Below are 19269 nucleotides of genomic sequence, written 5' to 3'. Positions count from 1 at the left end.
TCGGAAAAGCCCTGAACATGAGTGCAAAACTCTGCCAAAATTATCCTCCCAACGTAGCCAACGTAGGGAGTCTCCTTTATCTATAATTACGCAATCGAACCCATTATAACTTACTTATTAACTGTTATTGCTATTATTAACTGTCTTTGTACTTAATAAAAAAATGTTATATATAATTTAGCTTTAACAATAATATATTCTGTTAAAAGAAGTACCGCACCATTTCGATACTTCTCTGAGATTCCCACGTTACAGGCTCAGCTTAGCGTGGATATCAATGTACTGCTTCTCTTGTAATGCCAAATTCTTAAAATAAATATATTCTTAATTCTTTATATAGAGCATTATATTCCTATAGTGAGTATTATATTCTTTGCTCTTACTACTATCGATCAACTATCGATGGAATCATATTGGAACGCACTTGAACATGCTTAACATAAAAAAAAACTCATCTGACATTGACAGCTTAAAACGTCAAACAAAAGTGTTCATGAATATTTTTCTACGTTGAAGAATATCTCAAATAACTATGATCTCACTCTTTTATCTGGTGTTAATATAAGTTTAAAAAGTGCATTAGTATATCAAAATGCAACAATCCCCGTTTGAGAATATTTTTAACATAATTGGCGGATTATCCGAAGGAAATGAAAAGCCCATGAAACATGGGTTCTATAACGCATTTGCCTTGTTCATTCTAACTATATGCTGTGCTGCAGTTTATGTGCTGTTTCTTATACTGGAACCCTTCTTTAAACCTTTGTTTTGGGCACTTTTAGTGGGTTCGTTGCTGCACCCGTTCAAATATAAACTGTCTAAGAAGCTGAAGTCATGGTTTGAAGATTTAGAGAAACGTAACACATCTGTGATATTTGGATTAATGTTCTTACCTGTAAATGTTGTTAATTTTGCTTCGGACACTGTGGGACATCAGTTCATAGAACATTACAAGGTAAAATAATTTATATACATGTAGTTGAAAGTTAAGTCTAGTTTACATTTCTAGTTTTCAAATAAGAACTTCACCAAAGATGTATGTATTTTATAGCAAAATAAAACTTAGATACAACCTTTAAATAGAATACTGTAATGCTATACTTAAATTAAAAATATCATATTTAAATATTAGATATTAAATACTTATTATAGAACTTTCTTCATCTCATCATCTAAATAGCTCAAATTGGGGTGATGTTGTGATTTAGAATATCAATAACCAGCAAAAACTTGTCATTCGAATAAATAATGTGGGCCACTTAAACTAACATTATTTATTTTATAATATTTTTCTGGTTTCAGACTGTAATTGGATTACTCTCTGCAATATTTGTGTTACCTTGGCTGTACAATGCCATTCCCCGAAGTTTGGTCTGCATATTCTGGCAGCTCAGCAGCTTCATTGGCTTCTCAACTACAAAGCTAATTGGCTTTTGCAGCTCATACATTGTAAGTTATTTTAAATTAACTTTTCTATTGTATTATGGACAAGGATAGCAAAGGCAGACTATTGAATGTGCTGATGCAGACGCAAACTGATAAATGCAGTATAAAAATAAATCAAAAACAATCAGCAAGACTTTAGAGGGTAAAAATAATTATTTATGACCCTGATGGTAAAGAAGAGACGCTTTCCAGATAGATTTTCGTACATTGACCCTCCTGTTGCTATCTTTAATGTATGCCCATAATTATATTGCTGTCAAACTCGCACAGTGTCATTGATAACCGGCATTATGGGCGGGACAACAATACAATTATGTGCATGCAATAGAGATGGCAACAGGCAGGTCAAGTCATATCATGCAAAGTGAGCTAAGCATATAGTTTATTGCCTATATGTATAGTAAATTTCTTCTTTTTCCTTGTTTCCTCATGACTGAGGGTCGTGTCCACATAAAATCGTTAGTTTGTGCACCAAGGCTCTCTATTTTGCATGATTTGCGCCTTCCTAATTATAGGTGCCTGTGTACATCCCTGGCAGGCCTTTACAATGTACACCCAACGGGTTGGTGGATGTACACTACCCCATCCTCCATCCACCATGCCAAACATATTGCACTTTTCGAAACTGTCCATATAGTAAATTTATGGAAGTAGAAATAAAGGATTTTTATATGTATAATATAACAACATATAAAGTCTTAAAACCTATCTTCATTCATACCCAACCATAACTGCCTTACACCTTGATCTTCATTACTTTTATCAAGCATATCACTATTTATTGCAGACTCTGACCATAGCTCTGGCTTATTTAATAAGCATATGCACATTATGGAGGCCAGAGCGATCGGGCATGTTTAAAGCATCATCGCAATTCCTCTGGCTTGTTATAACAAGTTTCTTAGCCAGTCTGACTGGGTCTCTGCAAGTCTATACATTTGTACTGCTGCAAGGCCTATGTGTAGCAGGATTTGCGCTTGAAGTAATTGATGTTCATAAGGAGTTATTAGCGAGAGGTAAGTTTCAATTGTTTGTACAAACCTCCCTATTTATTACTAGCGACTCGCCTTGGCTTTGCACGGGTAGAACCTTAACAAGTTACACATCTAAACCTTCCTCAAGAACCACTCTATTGGTAGGTGATAACCAATGTAATGATAAGCAGTGTGATAGCTCAGTTCAGATAGAACCTCTGAGGACCTCATACAGACTGTAGCAGAAGTATTAATGTAAGTAATGTCCATTATGTATGATTATACCTGACTTTAACATAATCTCTAATAATATTAATATTTTGAGAGTAAGAGTGTGTTCAGATTATATTGAACACTTTGTTTATTTGGATATCCTTATCTCTTATGGATTGTGTAAGCAGTTAGTGAATCGAATTTATTAAAATTACTGCTTTTTCATATGACTTGGCCATGCATTTTATCTGAGGTCAAATTCAATGATTATTACACTATCTTAATTTTACCATTACATTCATGGATGATTCATCTCTGTGCATTAAGTCTCAGATGTACGGAAAAACGTCTTTAATATTTCATTACCCACAATGTGAATCATCATGATTATATTGGACCTTTATAGCCTGATCCCATATGAAACACTATTCAGTGATTATTACACTATCTTAATTTTACCGTTACATTCATGGATGATTCATCTCTGTGCATTCAGTCTCAGATGTACGGAAAAACGTCTTTAATATTCCATTACCCACAATGTGAGTCATCATGATTATATTAGACCTTTATAGTCTGATCCCAATAAAACAATAAAAATCCGTCTCATAATTCAAATAAAGTTAATTAAATTGTCTGGACGGTGATTCTAAATGGGTATATCGGTATTGTTAAATCCCTTTTTTGTCTCTTAGATCCTGAGATATCAGCTATTGTCGCAATCCAAAAAGTTCTTACCAACGAACATTGCAAGGATGCAATCAAGCAAGATGAAAAGCCAGAACAGAGTGCTAGTGAACAGGAATCCACGCCCGAGAAAGAATCCCCTTCTCCCGTCACCCCTGATGCCGCTATGAAAAGGGGAAGCTGGGCAGAAAGCGATCAAATACACAGCTCGCCTCGTCATGCAAAAATGCTGTACAAAACTCGAACATTATCCGCCTTACCACTATCGAATACGAAAACGAAATCCGCCTTCGAAAATCGACTCATCGCCTCCTTCAAACAAAGATCGATGGACGAAAACTACATGAAAAGCAACTTCAACAGTGACGACGAAACCGCCTTATATTTTAAACTACTCTTCTTTGGATGCCTATGCATGCTCGTGTGGAAACATATATGGCTGCTGCCAGTAATGCTATTTTTCTTAGCAATTCATGTATTGAAGAGAGTTTTAGACTTCTTTGGAGTTTGGCTGTTCTGTGAGAATCACTATAATAATTTCATGGGCAAAGTCAAAAATTGGTGGTCTGACAGGTAAAAATATAATATCATATTTATTTAGAATTACAAAGATCATCATGATTATTTGGTTGTATAGGTACTAATACGATTATCATATAGTGTTCATATTTCAATGAATATTATACTAGTACCTTCTGCACAATTTACTATTAGGTACAGTCAAGGTATTAAATATCGACACGAACGGAATGCCAAAAATATGTACCCACAACCTTAACATACTGGCAATAAGGTCGTGTAGGTACACATATTTGCAGTACATATGGTGCTACTTTTCCGCACTAATGCGTAAATAAGCACATTATGTAACTGTCGAAAATTATATCGTAATGTACTATTACGATACAAGCGCGAAAAATAGGAAATTCGTAACGAGTGGCGATAAATTAAAACACGACCGAAGGGAGTGCTTTAAATCGACACGAATTACGAATTACCTATTTGCACATGTATCGTACGTTTTACAGTACATATGACCCTTTAAATTTTCGACACAGTAACGTAATATGCTAATTTTCGCACTAGTGCGGAATATGTACTGTAAATAACTATTTTGGCCCTTTCTTCATATCTAATATTTTGAGTGCTATAGTCTGTATCTTTAGGTATTTAAAAAAAGGTAAACAAACAATTTGTACATTTTCGAGTAGTTTTAATATTTATTGGTTAACCAACCAAATACAAAACCGCCTGGATCTGTCACTAAACGACCTGACTTTAAACCTACATTATTTCATCATGTAATGTTTTCATCTACCCTCAACTGCCTTAAGGAGCCATTTGAGGGTAGATTTTGTTTACCTTTTTTTAAATACCTAAAGATACAGACTATAGTATTGATGACTTTATATCCTTATTGGCGCATGCATTAATAAACTAGCTTCTGTCCGCGACTTCGACTGCGTGGAATGATGATGATGATGATGATTTATAAAAAATATTCTATGTCCTTCTCTGGGCCGCAAACTGTATCCATACCAAATTTCATCCAATTCGGTTTAGCGGTTTAAGCGTGAAGAGTATAATACTGCATTTATAATATTAGTAGGGATGCAGTCATCCCATGGACAAAACTAAGGCTTTAACAGACTTGTTACGTACGTATTACCTCGTTAGTTCTCCGAAAAGTAAAACGGTAAATTAAATTACCTACTCTTGACAACATTAAATCGAAATTCACAGTTTGTTTAAATTTGATCATTATCTTATTGTATTTAAGTTTGAAATGCCATGGCTTGATCCTCATTTAATTTCTTTTCTTTTGTGGATTCACACCACAATTTTTGTATTCACGTTTAACATTTTATGTTTTAGACAATCTGCGGCGGTGCCAGCGCACATTCGTGGAATCCGCAAAATCCTCTCTAGTTTGAATAAAAGCATAAGAGACGTGGCCTACGGCTCTGTAGATACTGTCTCTACTTGCATCGTCATCACGGGTCTTATTACATTTCTTATCGTCGCTACTATATTCATTTGTATACAGGTAAGTTTAATTGTAAACCTGCATCGTCAAAGTACTTAAAATGCCTAGAGACTCACACTGAATCTTATTCGTACGTCTTTTTATTTTTCCGTAGAAATTCTTGTTATTCAAAGATAAAAAAGGTCAAAGTAAATTATTCTCTGATAATATTTTATCAAGTTGAAACATTTATCTTATTATAAATACATTTTTTTTATGTATAATCTAGAAACCTTGAACCTGTCTTCTTGTAATTTACACGTCTTAAAAATAGTACAAACAGATCAGGGGGCCTAGCCAAGATGACAATCGTACATTGACAAAAAAAAAAATATAATGGCGGGGCAAGACCAAAATTTGATGTGGGCAAGGTACATTTAGCGAGTGCCTCTGGTGGCGCAAGTAATAAACTAATAACAAACATTTTTACGTTGTGATCGAGATATAGGTACTTATTCGAGGTGCGAGGCCCGTCGGACCGCGAGTCCGTAGGCGTGGCCCACGTCGCCCACGCCTAACGTCGCCTCAAAAATGTACAGTCGCCATCAGATATACCGGAGCGGCCAAGGTGCTCATAAATATCTGAACACGCCTCTATTGTCATGGTGTTAGAGTGCCTGTTGAGTTATTTTTGAGCACCTTAGCCGCTCCGATATATCTGATTGCGACTGTACATATATTGGTGACAGATGCTACGAAGTCACATGATCATTTCGATACATTATTTAACTTTCGATTTTCGTTTTCTATCAACGTTTATCACCTGGCTACGACCTCAAGATACGACTAGGTACAGTCAGCGTCAAAAGGAGCGGATCAAACAAGGTTTCAAAAGTATCTAATTCTGTAACAGTTTAACAAAAAATGATGGTTCTACATGTAGAACAATTAAGACCGTAACAGATAGGTATACTAAGGAACGTAAATTTTAGGCATTTATCTATATTTGGAAAAATTATCCGGGATATCAGATGCTTTTGGTGCGTTGTTACATCTGCTACTATTGATGCTGACTGTACCTATTATAATCTAATAATCTAATAAACACAGGCAAAGTTTGCGTTTCTCCGGAGAAAGGTTTTTTCTAGATGGCGTTATGTATGTTTAACAAGCGAGTACTAACAGCCACACTTTGAACATTGGAGGACCTTATGTCCTTGATATAAGGTTTACGCACTTACTAATTTGGATGTAAGTATAGAGGAGTTCAAAAGACGGAAAATTCGTATCGTATCGTAAACAAATATGACCGATTTTATATATTAATAATAACGTATATTTTAACTAGTTATTGATAGGTTTAGTGCGAGATGACGAAACAAACTCCACTTTAGTTGTGTTCAATTATGGAGGCCAAATTAAGAAAAACATTAAATTCTTAATTTAATCCAAAGAGGTTCCGTAATTTCAATTATATAACCCTTTGGTACCAAGGGACCGGGACTAAACCTTTGGTTGCAATTAATGAGGTTTCCCATATATCCAGGTACCAATTAACCACTATAGTTGCTTTAACGTTTTGAACGTAATTAACGTCCAAGTCTTTGTATTACATATATGTTAAGCTCTACTCAATACGTAAGGTTAACCTTCCTTGGATTAAAATTACTACTTAATTGTACAAAAAAATCTGCTTCTTTAACACAATCCTTTGTTCCAGATATACTCAGAGGCAATAGTGGTGGTCCAACTGAGCGGCAGCCTCCTGAACAGTACGTTCGTACAAAACAGTGAGCTGCACGCTTACCTCCCCGAGGGTTGGGAGGAGAAACTAGATTCCTTAATCGACAACGCCTATACTTATGGAAAGGAGGGCATATCTACTGGTGTAAGTACGAGTTCTCTAATTGTAATTTATTTATTTATTTGATTACGACATAACAAAACTTATAGTGGGAATATTTGAAAACTTTTTAAACATTTTCATGCTCGCGGTTGGATAAACAGCTAGAAAGATATGTAAGTAACGTTAGCTTGTTTAGGCTCAAATGTAGGTTTTTGTATAAATTAATAGAACTATTAATTCGAATAAATTGACAATAATACATAAATAAAAAACCGGACAAGTGAGAGTCGAACTCGCCCATCGAGGGTTCCGTACAAAATTTACTTTATTTTATTTTTATTTTCTTACAAATTAACAGATTTCCGATTTTTCCTTGTATTTGCAGTGTAAGACGATATTACTTGCAAAATTTCGTAGTTCTAGGCCAACGGGAAGTACCCTATAAATTTTGATTCCCATGAGTGTCGAAATATACGTTTTTGCGGCATAAACGGACGTATCTTTTTCGTATGTTAACTTAGAAGGTTGATTTTCTTACAGCTGCAAGGGGCTGACTTGAGTATATTAATTTAAACTCGTTACCTCAACGCGTTCCTGAGATACAGGGTCTTGATAGACAGACAGATGGACGGACGAACGGACGGACAACAAAGTGATGCTATAAGGGTTCCGCTTTTTTCTTTTTGAGGTACGGAACCCTAAAAATAAATATGGAATTTTGGCACTAAAACTATTTTTTATCTAGGTAGAACGTAAAAACAGTAGGAGGTTTGACTATAAAAACTTCATGCTGACGAATCTTTTCAACACACAATTCGTTTGATTGCTTACTAAAAATTTTTTTATAAGGTGGAAGTTATAACCTACATTGCACACACAAAACATTATAACCCTTAAATATTATTTTTTGTATTAAATAGGTAAAGAGCATACTCAAAGAAGGTGACCCTGAGAAGATAGCTCGTGTAGAGGAGCAAATCCTACAACTATGGGATCGCGTGTACCAAAGCTGGGTGTCGGGACAGTTCGCGCCGCAGATCGGGCCTACGGTCGACGGCAACGCTGTCCAGGACTCGTGGGACAGCTTCGTCAACGATATTTCGAACACGCCTGGTAGGTGAAATAAACCTTAAACTGATGTATTACGAGACATTATTGTAAATGTGTGATGCTATGCTTGAATCCGTTCGTCCACAAAATTGGTGGACAATTGGACGGAAATATTATAACGGACTTGTGATACAACTTAGAAACTAGTGGCTCTCTGAGCTGTAGACCTCGCGTTAAGCTTGTACTTACTTCATCGGGTGGTTATCAGAGTGAATTGACTATTATGTCATTTATAACAATTTCCGTATTAAAAAAAAAAACGAAAAACCGGATCGCCAAGACCTAAACTAATACCGCCTGGTGGCTGGTGCGTGGTACGAGACAGTAACCAGTTGTTTTCGGTTGTCATACTTTAAGATTTGTTTTCGCCTTCCCGAACATTAGCTATATTAATGTGGCACACACAAGAGAAATAGAATAAACCGTGTTCATATTAAAAACCTTAGTTTGCGTACTTACTAAAACTATTGGTCAAGTCTCGTTTGAAGAAAATAAAGTGTATAAAATATGTAGTTAAGTAAGTAGGATATGATTAAGAGGAGAGTAACCACGTGATCGTCAATACAAAAGAGAAAACGTTTTTCCACTTCTTGATATTTTCCATTCTCCATGATTTATTAGTATGACACAGTGAACAGACAACTACGTTTATAGGATTCACTTTTTTAAATTTGCAAAACTTTTTTTTTAACCTATAAACCTAGAATATGTTATGCTGAAGCGGTCGACAGTAGTGGAACCCGTTTTCTCCCTAAATGGATATTCATGGTAAAATTACTGTTACTTCGTTAGATTAAAAAAGGTATTCTTCCCTCTTAAATGCATGCGTCGTATTCAGGAAAGAACCTATGAAAATGAGCATATACATATTTGCCTTATTTAGCATTATGAATACTTATGACCTATTTTCCTGTATACAGTGGAATATTTGAGACCGAATGACGTCTACGTCTTGTGAGCAATATAACCGTCATTAATAACGTTACTAGGAACTGTGATGACTAATTTATTTATTACTACATAATAAAAGAAACGTAAAACTAACGTCACCCAATCATGGATAAAGGTTTTTATGAACATTAATTGGTAACATTAATTGATTCTCTTTATTTATTTTTGTTCTTAAGTTAGGTTGTTTATAAATAACATGAATATAAAAGTAAAATACAAAAACACGTACAAACACAATACAAAAATATATAAACATATTATAACAAAAGTAATCTAGGGTGCCGCCGGCAGCGGGGCAGGGTTCAAGCCCAATCCAATCACCTAACGCGAATCTCTCAAGGTATTGCTCGATACTCTCCGCTATGAGATAATTTATTTATTGTTAAAGTTTATAGAATAATCAGGTCTAGTTTCACCTTCGTTTGGCCTAAAAATCATCAGACTCCAAAACACTTATGCTTGTTGCAATTCTTGTGATGAGTCAGAGGTGTGACGTTCGTTGGTTTACCGGAAAAGTACATGAATTTTAAGAACATTCAAAGGACCTAATTTTATATCCTATACCTATAGGTCACTATAGTGACGTTCTAGATTGGGGAGCGAATGCGTCATAATCAACATGTAACTTATAACGTTCTAGATTAGGGAGCGAATGCTTCATATTCAGTACGGACCTAATAATGTTATAGATTAGGGAGGGAATGCGTCCTATTCAGTATGTACCTTTTTTTTTTATACTACGTCGGTGGCAAACAAGCATACGGCCCGCCTGATGGTAAGCAGTCTCCGTAGCCTATGTACGCCTGCAACTCCAGAGGAGTTACATGCGCGTTGCCGACCCTAAAACGTTCTAGATTAGGAAGCAAAGGTTTCTTTAAGCTGACAAATTGCCATTGACATATCTCTGTACGACCCGTGACCTGGCACACAACAACGTATGAGTTGTCCTATAAATTGTTGTACTTGTTTGTGTAAGTGAATTACAGTATTTACGTAATACGTTGGATGCTTTGCATATCGGAAATGAACTAATGACAAACAACAATAACAAGTAATCACAAACTAAACAGTACATTCCTTACTAAACAACACACACTTACTAATAGTAGGTACCTAATTAGTAGGATATCCTTGCAGGCATGTTCGATTACTCCGGCATCGTAGCCTGGGTGCAAGCTAACGTGGGTACCCTGAGCGCCATAGCCACTAGCATTTGGGCACCGCTGGCAAGCAATGTGTCTTTGCTGGCCGGGTCCATCGGCGCGTTCACGTCGCTTCTACTCTCAGGTGGAGGCGCTGTCATCAACATGTTCATTAACTTGGTATGTTTAGCAGAAAATTGATAGAGATATAATTCATATAGGAGAGGTGTAATTATTTTATAGTAGATAATCTCCAACCTCTTAAACAAATAAGTCGTCTTTTACTTTTTGGCTTTAGTCGCCTAAGTTGTCAGTAGTCAGTTTGTTTAAGAGATAAAAGACAAAGAGTAAAAAAAGAAACACCTCTGTTTTATACATGCTGATATATTAAAAGAGTCCGAACTATACGCATCCTTCCTAATCCGTATACAATTCTACCCAAACTAAGTTTACATTGAAGTAATCTGGCATCACTACCACAAAATTCATACTCTCAATATTCTCACCAGGTTTTCCCGTGTAGACAATTTACACGCTAGATAACTCGTTTGCATAACTGTTTTATGTTAATGTACCTGAAATTTTGACTTATTAAATCTTCCAGTGGCAACCAAAACGTACTAATTACTACCACAAGTTCAGAGCTATATTAAACCGCACGGTAGTACCTAAAAAAGGAGTGGTGCTACTATTTTCCGGAATTCGGAGATATTTACATGCATGACATTAAAATAAGAAAGGTTATTCAAATTACGCGAATGGTTAAAAAGTACTATCAGGAAAATAAGTTATTGGAAAATAAATGTAATGGGAAAATATACAAATGTTGTTAGAAGTATTAGAACAATTAATTATTTTCTTAAAATAATTTTAAGCTGATCTAATACTTCCAATAGTATTTATTTATTTAAACTTTATTGCACAAATTTACAAAAAAGAGTACAAATGTCGGCCTTAACGCCTTGAGGCTTAATCTATCAGTCAACCATTGGGCTAAACAGAAACAGTTTGGTGCGGGATTGTAAAGTGTAAAGTGTAGTATTGATTGGCAGCGCCATCTCTCTCGCTAGCTCGGAATCACCCGAGTTGATTTAGTTAGAAGGTCAAACCATAGTGTTCTACCTTAGGGATGGCCACTTGGCCAGGGGGCGCCGTATGCATTCAGTAAGAAATGCATAATCCTTGGAAATATTCGACCTATGCCGCCGTGACCCCGGTAGCCAAATGGCTCAGGCACCTGCCGCGATAGCAGAGGACGCTGGTTCGATTCCAGCCTAGGGCACTGGAAGCCTTGGTCACTTTTTCTTAGTATATGATATTAATTTTACTTTATAAATATACAAATGGTTAGAAATGCTTTGGGGAAAGGAAGCGATTGAGAAAATATAGTGGTAATTTTTTTTAATGGAAAAATTCTTAACAGTAAAAAATATTTTGACAAAAATATCGCCACTCTCAAAAAAAATTTTTTATTTGCGTTTAGTGAGTTTTGACTGTTCCCTGATATATATTTTTTTTACCAATTAATTAATTGCTCACAGACATCTGTTAGCTTGTTTTAAACTATATCGGTCTTCCCCAGGTGGTGTTCTTTACAACGCTTTTCTACTTGCTGGCGTGCAGCAACGCTCTCTACAAGCCAGTCGAGGTCATCACTCAAGTGCAGCCCAACTTTGGACCGCGGTTGGGCATCGCCTTGTCTGTCGCTATAAATCAGGTATGTTGATTGATGACGTTGACCTGTCTATCTTCCAAGACGACCAATCATGATGACAGAAAGGCCCACGCCAAATCCGACGGCATAAAATCTCATTTGTTACTTTTTAATTGTTCTACTCTTCATCTATTTCTGAGTTCATTTGAATCGATTTTAATATTTATCAGCCATAGAAAAAACAAACAACTTAATATCAGTTATTGTTGAGGCATCAGGAGCTCACTATTTTATGTTCGACTCTTGAATGGTCGTCGAATCGGTCTCGGTATGAACGGTCGTAAAAAGAACCGAGTTACAGTTTACAAAGCTTTCACATTAAGGTTTGTTTTTCATGGATCAGTATGATTTCGTGCTACGGTGAAACCGTGTGTATAATGGACATACAATTAATGAAACTGACGTTACAAAATTTTTAGGATTAAGCTTAGATAATAAATTAACATGGAAATATCAAATTGACCATATATGCAAGAAACTTAGTACATTTTCATATGCCCTCCATCATCTTAGGAAAGTAGTTAACAAATCTGCTGTCATAACTTCCTATCACGCTTACGTCACCTCAACTTTAAGATACGGGCTAATTTTCTGGGGAAACTCAACAGACAGAGATTTAGTATTTAAAAGCCAAAAAAAATGTATACGATCCGTATGTGGTTTAAACATAACAGACTCATGTAAAGCTTTATTTACTGAATTCAGAATATTAACTCTTCCATCGCTTTATATATATGAAACAGCATTGTATGTGAAAAGCAATATAAGTCAATATACAAAATTTAACAGTGCACGTAAAATTGACAACATAAAAAATTAACTATATAAAACAGCTCTTCTCTCTAAAAGTATATTTGGAATGGAACCCCGAATTTATAATAATTTACCCGAAAGCATACGGAAACTACAGGACATCCATATATTCAAAAAAGAAGTTTTCAAATTCCTAGTAAATAAAGCATATTACTCCATAAAAGAATATCTAGATGATTATGACATAAATAGTAATTATAACCATGACTAATGATATATTTTAATTTTATTGAATTTTGAACTGTATTTTAATTGTATTTGAATTTTGAACTGTATTTTAATTGTATTTTAATTTTATTGTAATGTAATACTCATTTTAAATGTTTTATTTTATAAGCTACAGCATTGTGCAATTTTTAATTAGATTTTCGTTTCTTCTGACATTTGTATGCCGACCGGCGAAACATAGTGTTCAAAATGTATACCTAAGACCTATTTATACCTATGTTTTACAAATAAAGCATTCTGATTCTGATTCTGATTCTGTTACCTGCTGCTAAAATCATTAGTAATCTGTTTGCATTCGAAACTGCTTATTTCTGCATACAAATTCTTTGGTAGCTGTAATCGGAATAAAAAAAGTGCTGAACATTTTAAACTTTCGCGTTTTGAACACATATTAAAACATTTAAAACTGGGTCTATCGCGAATTTATAAAAATAAATAAATAATAAATAAATATTATAGGACATTATTACACAAATTGACTAAGTCCCACAGTAAGCTCAATAAGGCTTGTATTGAGGTTACTTTAGACAACGATATATATAATATATAAATATTTGTAAATACTTAAATACATAAAAAACACCCATGACTCAGGTACAAATATCCATGCTCATCACACGAATAAATGCCCTTACCAGGATTTGAACCCGGGACCACCAGCTTCGTAGGCAGGGTCACTACCGGTCGTCAAAATGTCTATATAGTTACCTATTAAAGTTAGAAATATTGTAGTAGGAAGTCATTACAACGCATGTCCCGGGACATATCCGTATTAACATAATGATTGAGGTCATTGACCCTGCGTGGCATTTCATTTTGGCTTTACTCAAACATCATCCCAAAATTTCTAAATATCTTGATCATTAGGTGCACCAGGCAGCAGGACAAGTTCTATCAGTACTGTAGGGCTAAGATGGTCGGCTCTTTATCATTTGTTACCATGCCTGTCACGTTCTAACAAGTATGTAAGCGCGAAAGTGATGGGGATAGTGACAAGTGATAAAAATGGAACCATGATGCCACTGCTGTTGAATCCTAAATTCTCATATCTTATTTATTTTTCCAGGTGTTCAGAGCGTCATTCAAAATGGCGCTCTTTTACGGGTTATGGACGTGGCTGGTGCATAATCTGTTTGGAGCTAAAGTTGTCTACTTACCTTCAGGTAAGTTGATAACTTTTTCTTGTATAATTTATAGTATTCTATTGATGGTAAATTCCAGCAGCTACATAAATAGGCTAGGTGACATTTTTTTATTAATGGTTCATATATATCAAACGTTCACGTTCGTTTTTAGAATCAAATGTCTATATGGGACCCATTGCATTAAAGCAAAAAAAAGTCAGAAATGATAGTCCGATAGTCGTACTTCACTCGCGATACTTAACTCATTCGTAATTTTATATAATGTGTATTTATTTATCATATGTATCACAACAATTTGTAATGTTAAAAGTATCCACGAATGGAGTGTCGATACAAACCCGACAGGGTTTCACGGCACTTTTCTCTTTAGTTCAATTCACTCCCAACAAAACGATAAGCAAACGTGACGTCACGGTCACCAAGAGCCCACCTTGAAGTATGAAAAACATTAAAATTGCGATTTTAATTGCGAATGCGATGCGAAACATGAAAATGAAATATTGAGTTTATGTATATATTTGCTGTATAATATTTTTTGGATAAAATATAAGGAATCGAATGGTACCCTTACTTTATTCCTTTTTGGAAAAAAAGACCTTTAATTTTGAAACTTTCAGGCCCTATCTTTTTTTATCATTTCCATATATTATTTTAATAACCATATTGCGATAAATTGCTCATTTGCTATCTATTTTACTAGATTTTGTTATAAAATGCAACATGTGTCATTATCCCTATTATAAAAACCCCAATTACGTCTTCTTTATCGTATTGTGTCGGCGACCCAACCAAAAACAAGCTCTAAATGTTGGTCACTTCTACGCACATATGCTCATTTTGCATTGGCGGCATGACAGATAATTCCGAAACGCTCGGTATCTGTAAAATTCGTCCCGAATGTCATTGACCTCTAAATTATTCATTACGGTCAGATAAATAAGTCGTAATTGTTTTGTACCGTCCCGAGCTTCGCAAAGACTTATCTCTGGATGATGTTCAGTCGTAGCCGCTGTGCCATTTTTATTTGTTGTGTTTCATTCAGTGCTTCGATTAGTTTCAAACAAATGTTAAAAGAGAATGTCGTTAAGAATTAAATTCGTTGTGTTGTATGTTTTCGTACCGTTTACCATTGGCGTCAAGATTGGCTTCACTAGTTGCCATGACCGTGGTTGGCAATGCAATAACAACATAGCTAACGATGTTGTTTACACTTGCCCATCAGACAATAACGTGAGTACCTTTTAGGTTTATCTGTTTATTCGAATCAAGCTATTAGTATGAAGTTAGTTGCAATGCTAGGCCTATTTGTTTTGATTGAAGTATTGGCCGTACTGCTTAGGCACCAGCCGCGATAGCCCAAATCCAATGTTTAAATGTTTTCTCGTATCTTGTATTTTGTTATTATTTGTTTATATTTTTATAAATGTTTTGTAGTTCGCAGTGGCTTGGTAGTAATACTGTAATGCTGTGTAACTAATTTGAATAATTAAATAAATAAATGACAGAGGAGGTTGGTTCGATTCCAGCCCTGGGTACTGGAGACCTTGATCGCTTTTTCTTCGTATATGACATTTATTTTGGTTTGTAATTTATATAGTAGTGTTTCTACTTGAAATAACACAAAACATATTTCAATTCGTTTCTAATATCTTATCAAAAGAAGTTTAAAGTGATAGTTACAATGTCATTACACTTTGAACGTTTAACCCTACACTGAGTAAAAACAATTATTGTTTTAGGAAAATGTGATACATCTCAAAGATCACTACACGCAGTACATAACAAGTCTAACAGTGCAGCGTTGTAAACGCTTGAAAGTAATTCTGGATTGTTCTGGGCTACAAAGACCATCTCGCTTGCAAGCGTTCAAAGTAAAGGATTGCGAGAGACTCGAATTCGCTTCAACAACCACTAACACACTGATACAAACACCTTCAGAAGTAACCATCGAGAATGTCCGGGAAATAGTCTCCTTGCCTAGAGGCATGTTTAAATTCCCGGCAACAGATACTGAACTTAAATGCTTAGGAACAACGACCTTAAAGAAAATTCGTATAACAGATAGTAAGATAAATATTATCAACACAAGAGCAATTTATAATGTTAGCGGGATAATGAATGTCGAGTTCGGAAATATCACAATAGTAGACATGGAAAGTCAGGCGATAGAAGCTACTATGAACAGAGATTCGGGTGCGTTTAAAGTCACGAGCAGCAGAATTGGCAATTTGCGTTCCAAAGCAATCACAGTGCATAGCAATAGAGCTGCTATAACAGACAACGTTTTTGATGATATACCTACAAAGAGTATAAACATAACTGCCGATTATATACATTTTACACGGAACGCAATAAAGGATATCTCTAACGACGGTCTAATTCTAAAATCTGGTTATACCGATATATCAAACAATCATATTCATACACTTAAGAGCAATGCATTAGCGAGCATTAAATGCTCAAAGAAAATAACTGGCAGAAAACAATTTACCTTTTCTAAAAATTCAATAGAAAATGTTGAAACTGACTCGTTATTTTTCGATTACCAAAGTTGCAAATCAGCTGGCACACCTGTTTCTTACAGAGAGAACAAATTGAACTGTAACTGTCGCAACATCGCTTTCCTTGGAAGCGCAGCAGGAAACACTGAGCTAAGCTATTCAATTTTAGATTTAGCATCTAATAACACATGCTTGTCGGCTCCTTGCTTCCTTCCCGTAGATGTGGTGAAGATGCTACTTGAAAGCAACATGTGCCAAATAAATCTGGACCCAGAAGTCATGTGCTTACTTTATAATGACAAAAAATCCAAGAACAACGAGGTGACAGACGAGGACGTCACGGAGGCGGCTTCGACGTTCTATTTGATACGGCAAGCCAACGGGCGCAACGGTGACGCAAGCGCCGCCATTACAGCTATAAACAAGGACGATCTTTTAAACGACAGCCATATGAACATGACTAATAGAACTACCATAAAAGTCGTGTTCGATTCCTCTAAAGACTTCGTGGAGACGTTACGTAGTACCAACTCATCTCGCAGGAAGCAAATCGAGGAGCCCAAAACCCCTCCGAGAACAGAGTACACGAATCGGTGCGTAGGAGCGCAGTGCAGGACCAACGCCTACGATAAACAAAAGGCGTTGGATTTCTACAAGTATGTGTACGCGCAATTACGACCTCCAAAAACAAGCATGAATACGAAAACTTAACTAATTAAATAAAATGATTAATTAATTCGTTTATTATTTCTTTTTTCTTCCATATTGGTGGGGTATCCTGATATGATAACGTATTTTTGTGTGTTTCCCTTTAAATGATCCATCGATTTTATTCTTATATTAGTGCTGTTCATAATTATTTGGATTTTTAACTTAGTTACTGTTATCCAAGACCCAATACATAGATTCGGATTCTCATATTTGGGCATTTATGTAATTTGTAACTAGTTGTAAATAATAAATCTAAATTATAACCGTTTGTAATCTTCTATACTTTTTTATTCACCTTAATGTAAGTTGCACAAGCAAAAAAGTAATGGAAATGATGTTGTATGGTCTACTCTATCCTGTACGAGGCCAATATGGATTCCAGTGTTAGCTGCAGTGCTGGGCGCTGCTCCATTCCTCGGGCCGTACTTGGCGGGGATCCCCGCGGCGCTGGACGTGTGGCTGCAGGGCAGGCCTATGGCCGCGCTGATGCTGCCTATAGCTCAAGCTGCGCCCATCGCATTCCTTGATGCCGCCGTCTACGCTGAAATCAAAGAGTAAGTATGCCTGACCTTGCACTGCGTGGGAATGATGAAATTGATCTGATTGATCTGACAGTTCCTCGTCCCTTAAAGCTTACACCGATAAAAAGCTGTAAATTTCAAACGGCTGTAATTTTGTTACTAAGCAAGATGACTACGGCGCTCTTACCGCGGTAAAAAGTCTTATTTTTTTATTATCTATTTTAAAATAGATAATTCTGTTTTACGCTATGCGACTACAGTTGTGAATAAAAAAGAACAATGAGAATTGGTATTATCCAAATGACGTAAAAATTTGCAACATCCTAATCCTACATGCTTCATTGCGAAAGACTTAGAATTACCTAGACGTTTCGTGCATTTCATATATAATTAATTTAGTATGTTGTCTCTTGAATATAAGCCTCGAAGCTGTACACCTCTAGGAAAAAGTGACCCTAGGCTCATCAGTAAGATTGCTAAAAGAATTTGCGAAATCGGTTATTGATACTTTAATGTAAACATTAAGATGCCACCACAGATGCAGGTTTCGTAATATAAGCCATTAGCTCGTCGTTTCTGAACATATTATAGGGAAATTATAGTTATAATGTTGACGTGAATAAAAATATAAACAAACCTGCCTCGCCAGTGATTATGATTTTTCCTGCTAACCTTTGTTGTGATCACTGTCTCGATCGCAGTATATTTCACACAGCTGTCACCCTACCCAAAAGCCTACCCTAGCTATGTAAAAAATACTACAAACTACTCTTTCCAGATTATTACGAGTATTCGTCTTCCAAATATAACTTAGGAATATTTCAGTTTTTGTTTATTCTTTCAGCGGCGGGCATCCTTACGTGACCGGTCTAGCAATAGCGGGTGGCATATTCTACCTCGGCCCCGAGGGCGCGATCCTGGGGCCGCTGCTGCTGTGCTGCCTCATGGTGGTGCTGAACCTCTCCTCCGCCTTCCTGCGCGACACGCCGTCGGAGGAGCGCGCCGCCCTGCACTCGCGTGTCAGGTAAATGTACACATACATACTTTGCTGTATACGTACATTTTGTTTCATTTGAGACAGTGTTGGAAAATGAACGATGGATTTTGAAGATATGCTTTTAGGACAATAAAAATGCATTGGGCCTGTATTTATCGATCACTTTACAAATCAAGTTTAATTGATCCTGATTATTGTTACTCGTACATTACCAAGCTATCAATACATTTATGATGAAAAAATATCTTGATAAAAATTAAATCTACTTTTTTTGGTAATACGTTTAATACAGTATGTAACAGAA

At 36.0% G+C, this 19269-nt stretch overlaps 2 protein-coding genes across 4 annotated transcripts in view; both read left to right on the top strand.

The window, feature by feature from the left end:
* Nucleotides 1-440: 440 nt before the first annotated feature.
* Nucleotides 441-19269, top strand: part of LOC133528633 (transmembrane protein 245) — a 25509-nt gene continuing 6680 nt past the window's right edge. For 2 of the 3 annotated variants that reach the window (XR_009801027.1, XM_061866084.1), the window contains exons 1-12: nt 441-955; nt 1303-1449; nt 2234-2462; nt 3329-3893; nt 5196-5367; nt 7007-7174; nt 8053-8245; nt 10331-10515; nt 11918-12052; nt 14157-14253; nt 17830-18001; nt 18813-18992. Coding sequence is in view for 2 of the 3 variants with exons in the window: in XM_061866084.1 (XP_061722068.1) it covers nt 593-955; nt 1303-1449; nt 2234-2462; nt 3329-3893; nt 5196-5367; nt 7007-7174; nt 8053-8245; nt 10331-10515; nt 11918-12052; nt 14157-14253; nt 17830-18001; nt 18813-18992 (2606 nt within the window). In the remaining variant the exon portion in view is untranslated. The remainder of the gene's footprint in view (nt 956-1302; nt 1450-2233; nt 2463-3328; nt 3894-5195; nt 5368-7006; nt 7175-8052; nt 8246-10330; nt 10516-11917; nt 12053-14156; nt 14254-17829; nt 18002-18812; nt 18993-19269) is intronic. The other variant, XM_061866085.1, reaches the window with a different exon arrangement.
* On the top strand, nt 14739-17478 carry LOC133528635 (uncharacterized). Its single transcript, XM_061866088.1, has 2 exons — nt 14739-15465; nt 15975-17478. The coding sequence occupies exons 1-2, from the start codon at nt 15313-15315 to the stop codon at nt 17445-17447; spliced, it is 1626 nt and encodes a 541-aa protein (XP_061722072.1). The 5' UTR covers nt 14739-15312; the 3' UTR covers nt 17448-17478.

The sequence above is a fragment of the Cydia pomonella genome, chromosome 19 (assembly GCF_033807575.1).
Source record: "Cydia pomonella isolate Wapato2018A chromosome 19, ilCydPomo1, whole genome shotgun sequence".
Taxonomy (NCBI): Eukaryota; Metazoa; Arthropoda; class Insecta; order Lepidoptera; family Tortricidae; genus Cydia; species Cydia pomonella.
The sequence above is the reverse complement of the archived record's forward strand: the minus strand, read 5'-3'. Positions and strand labels throughout refer to the sequence as shown.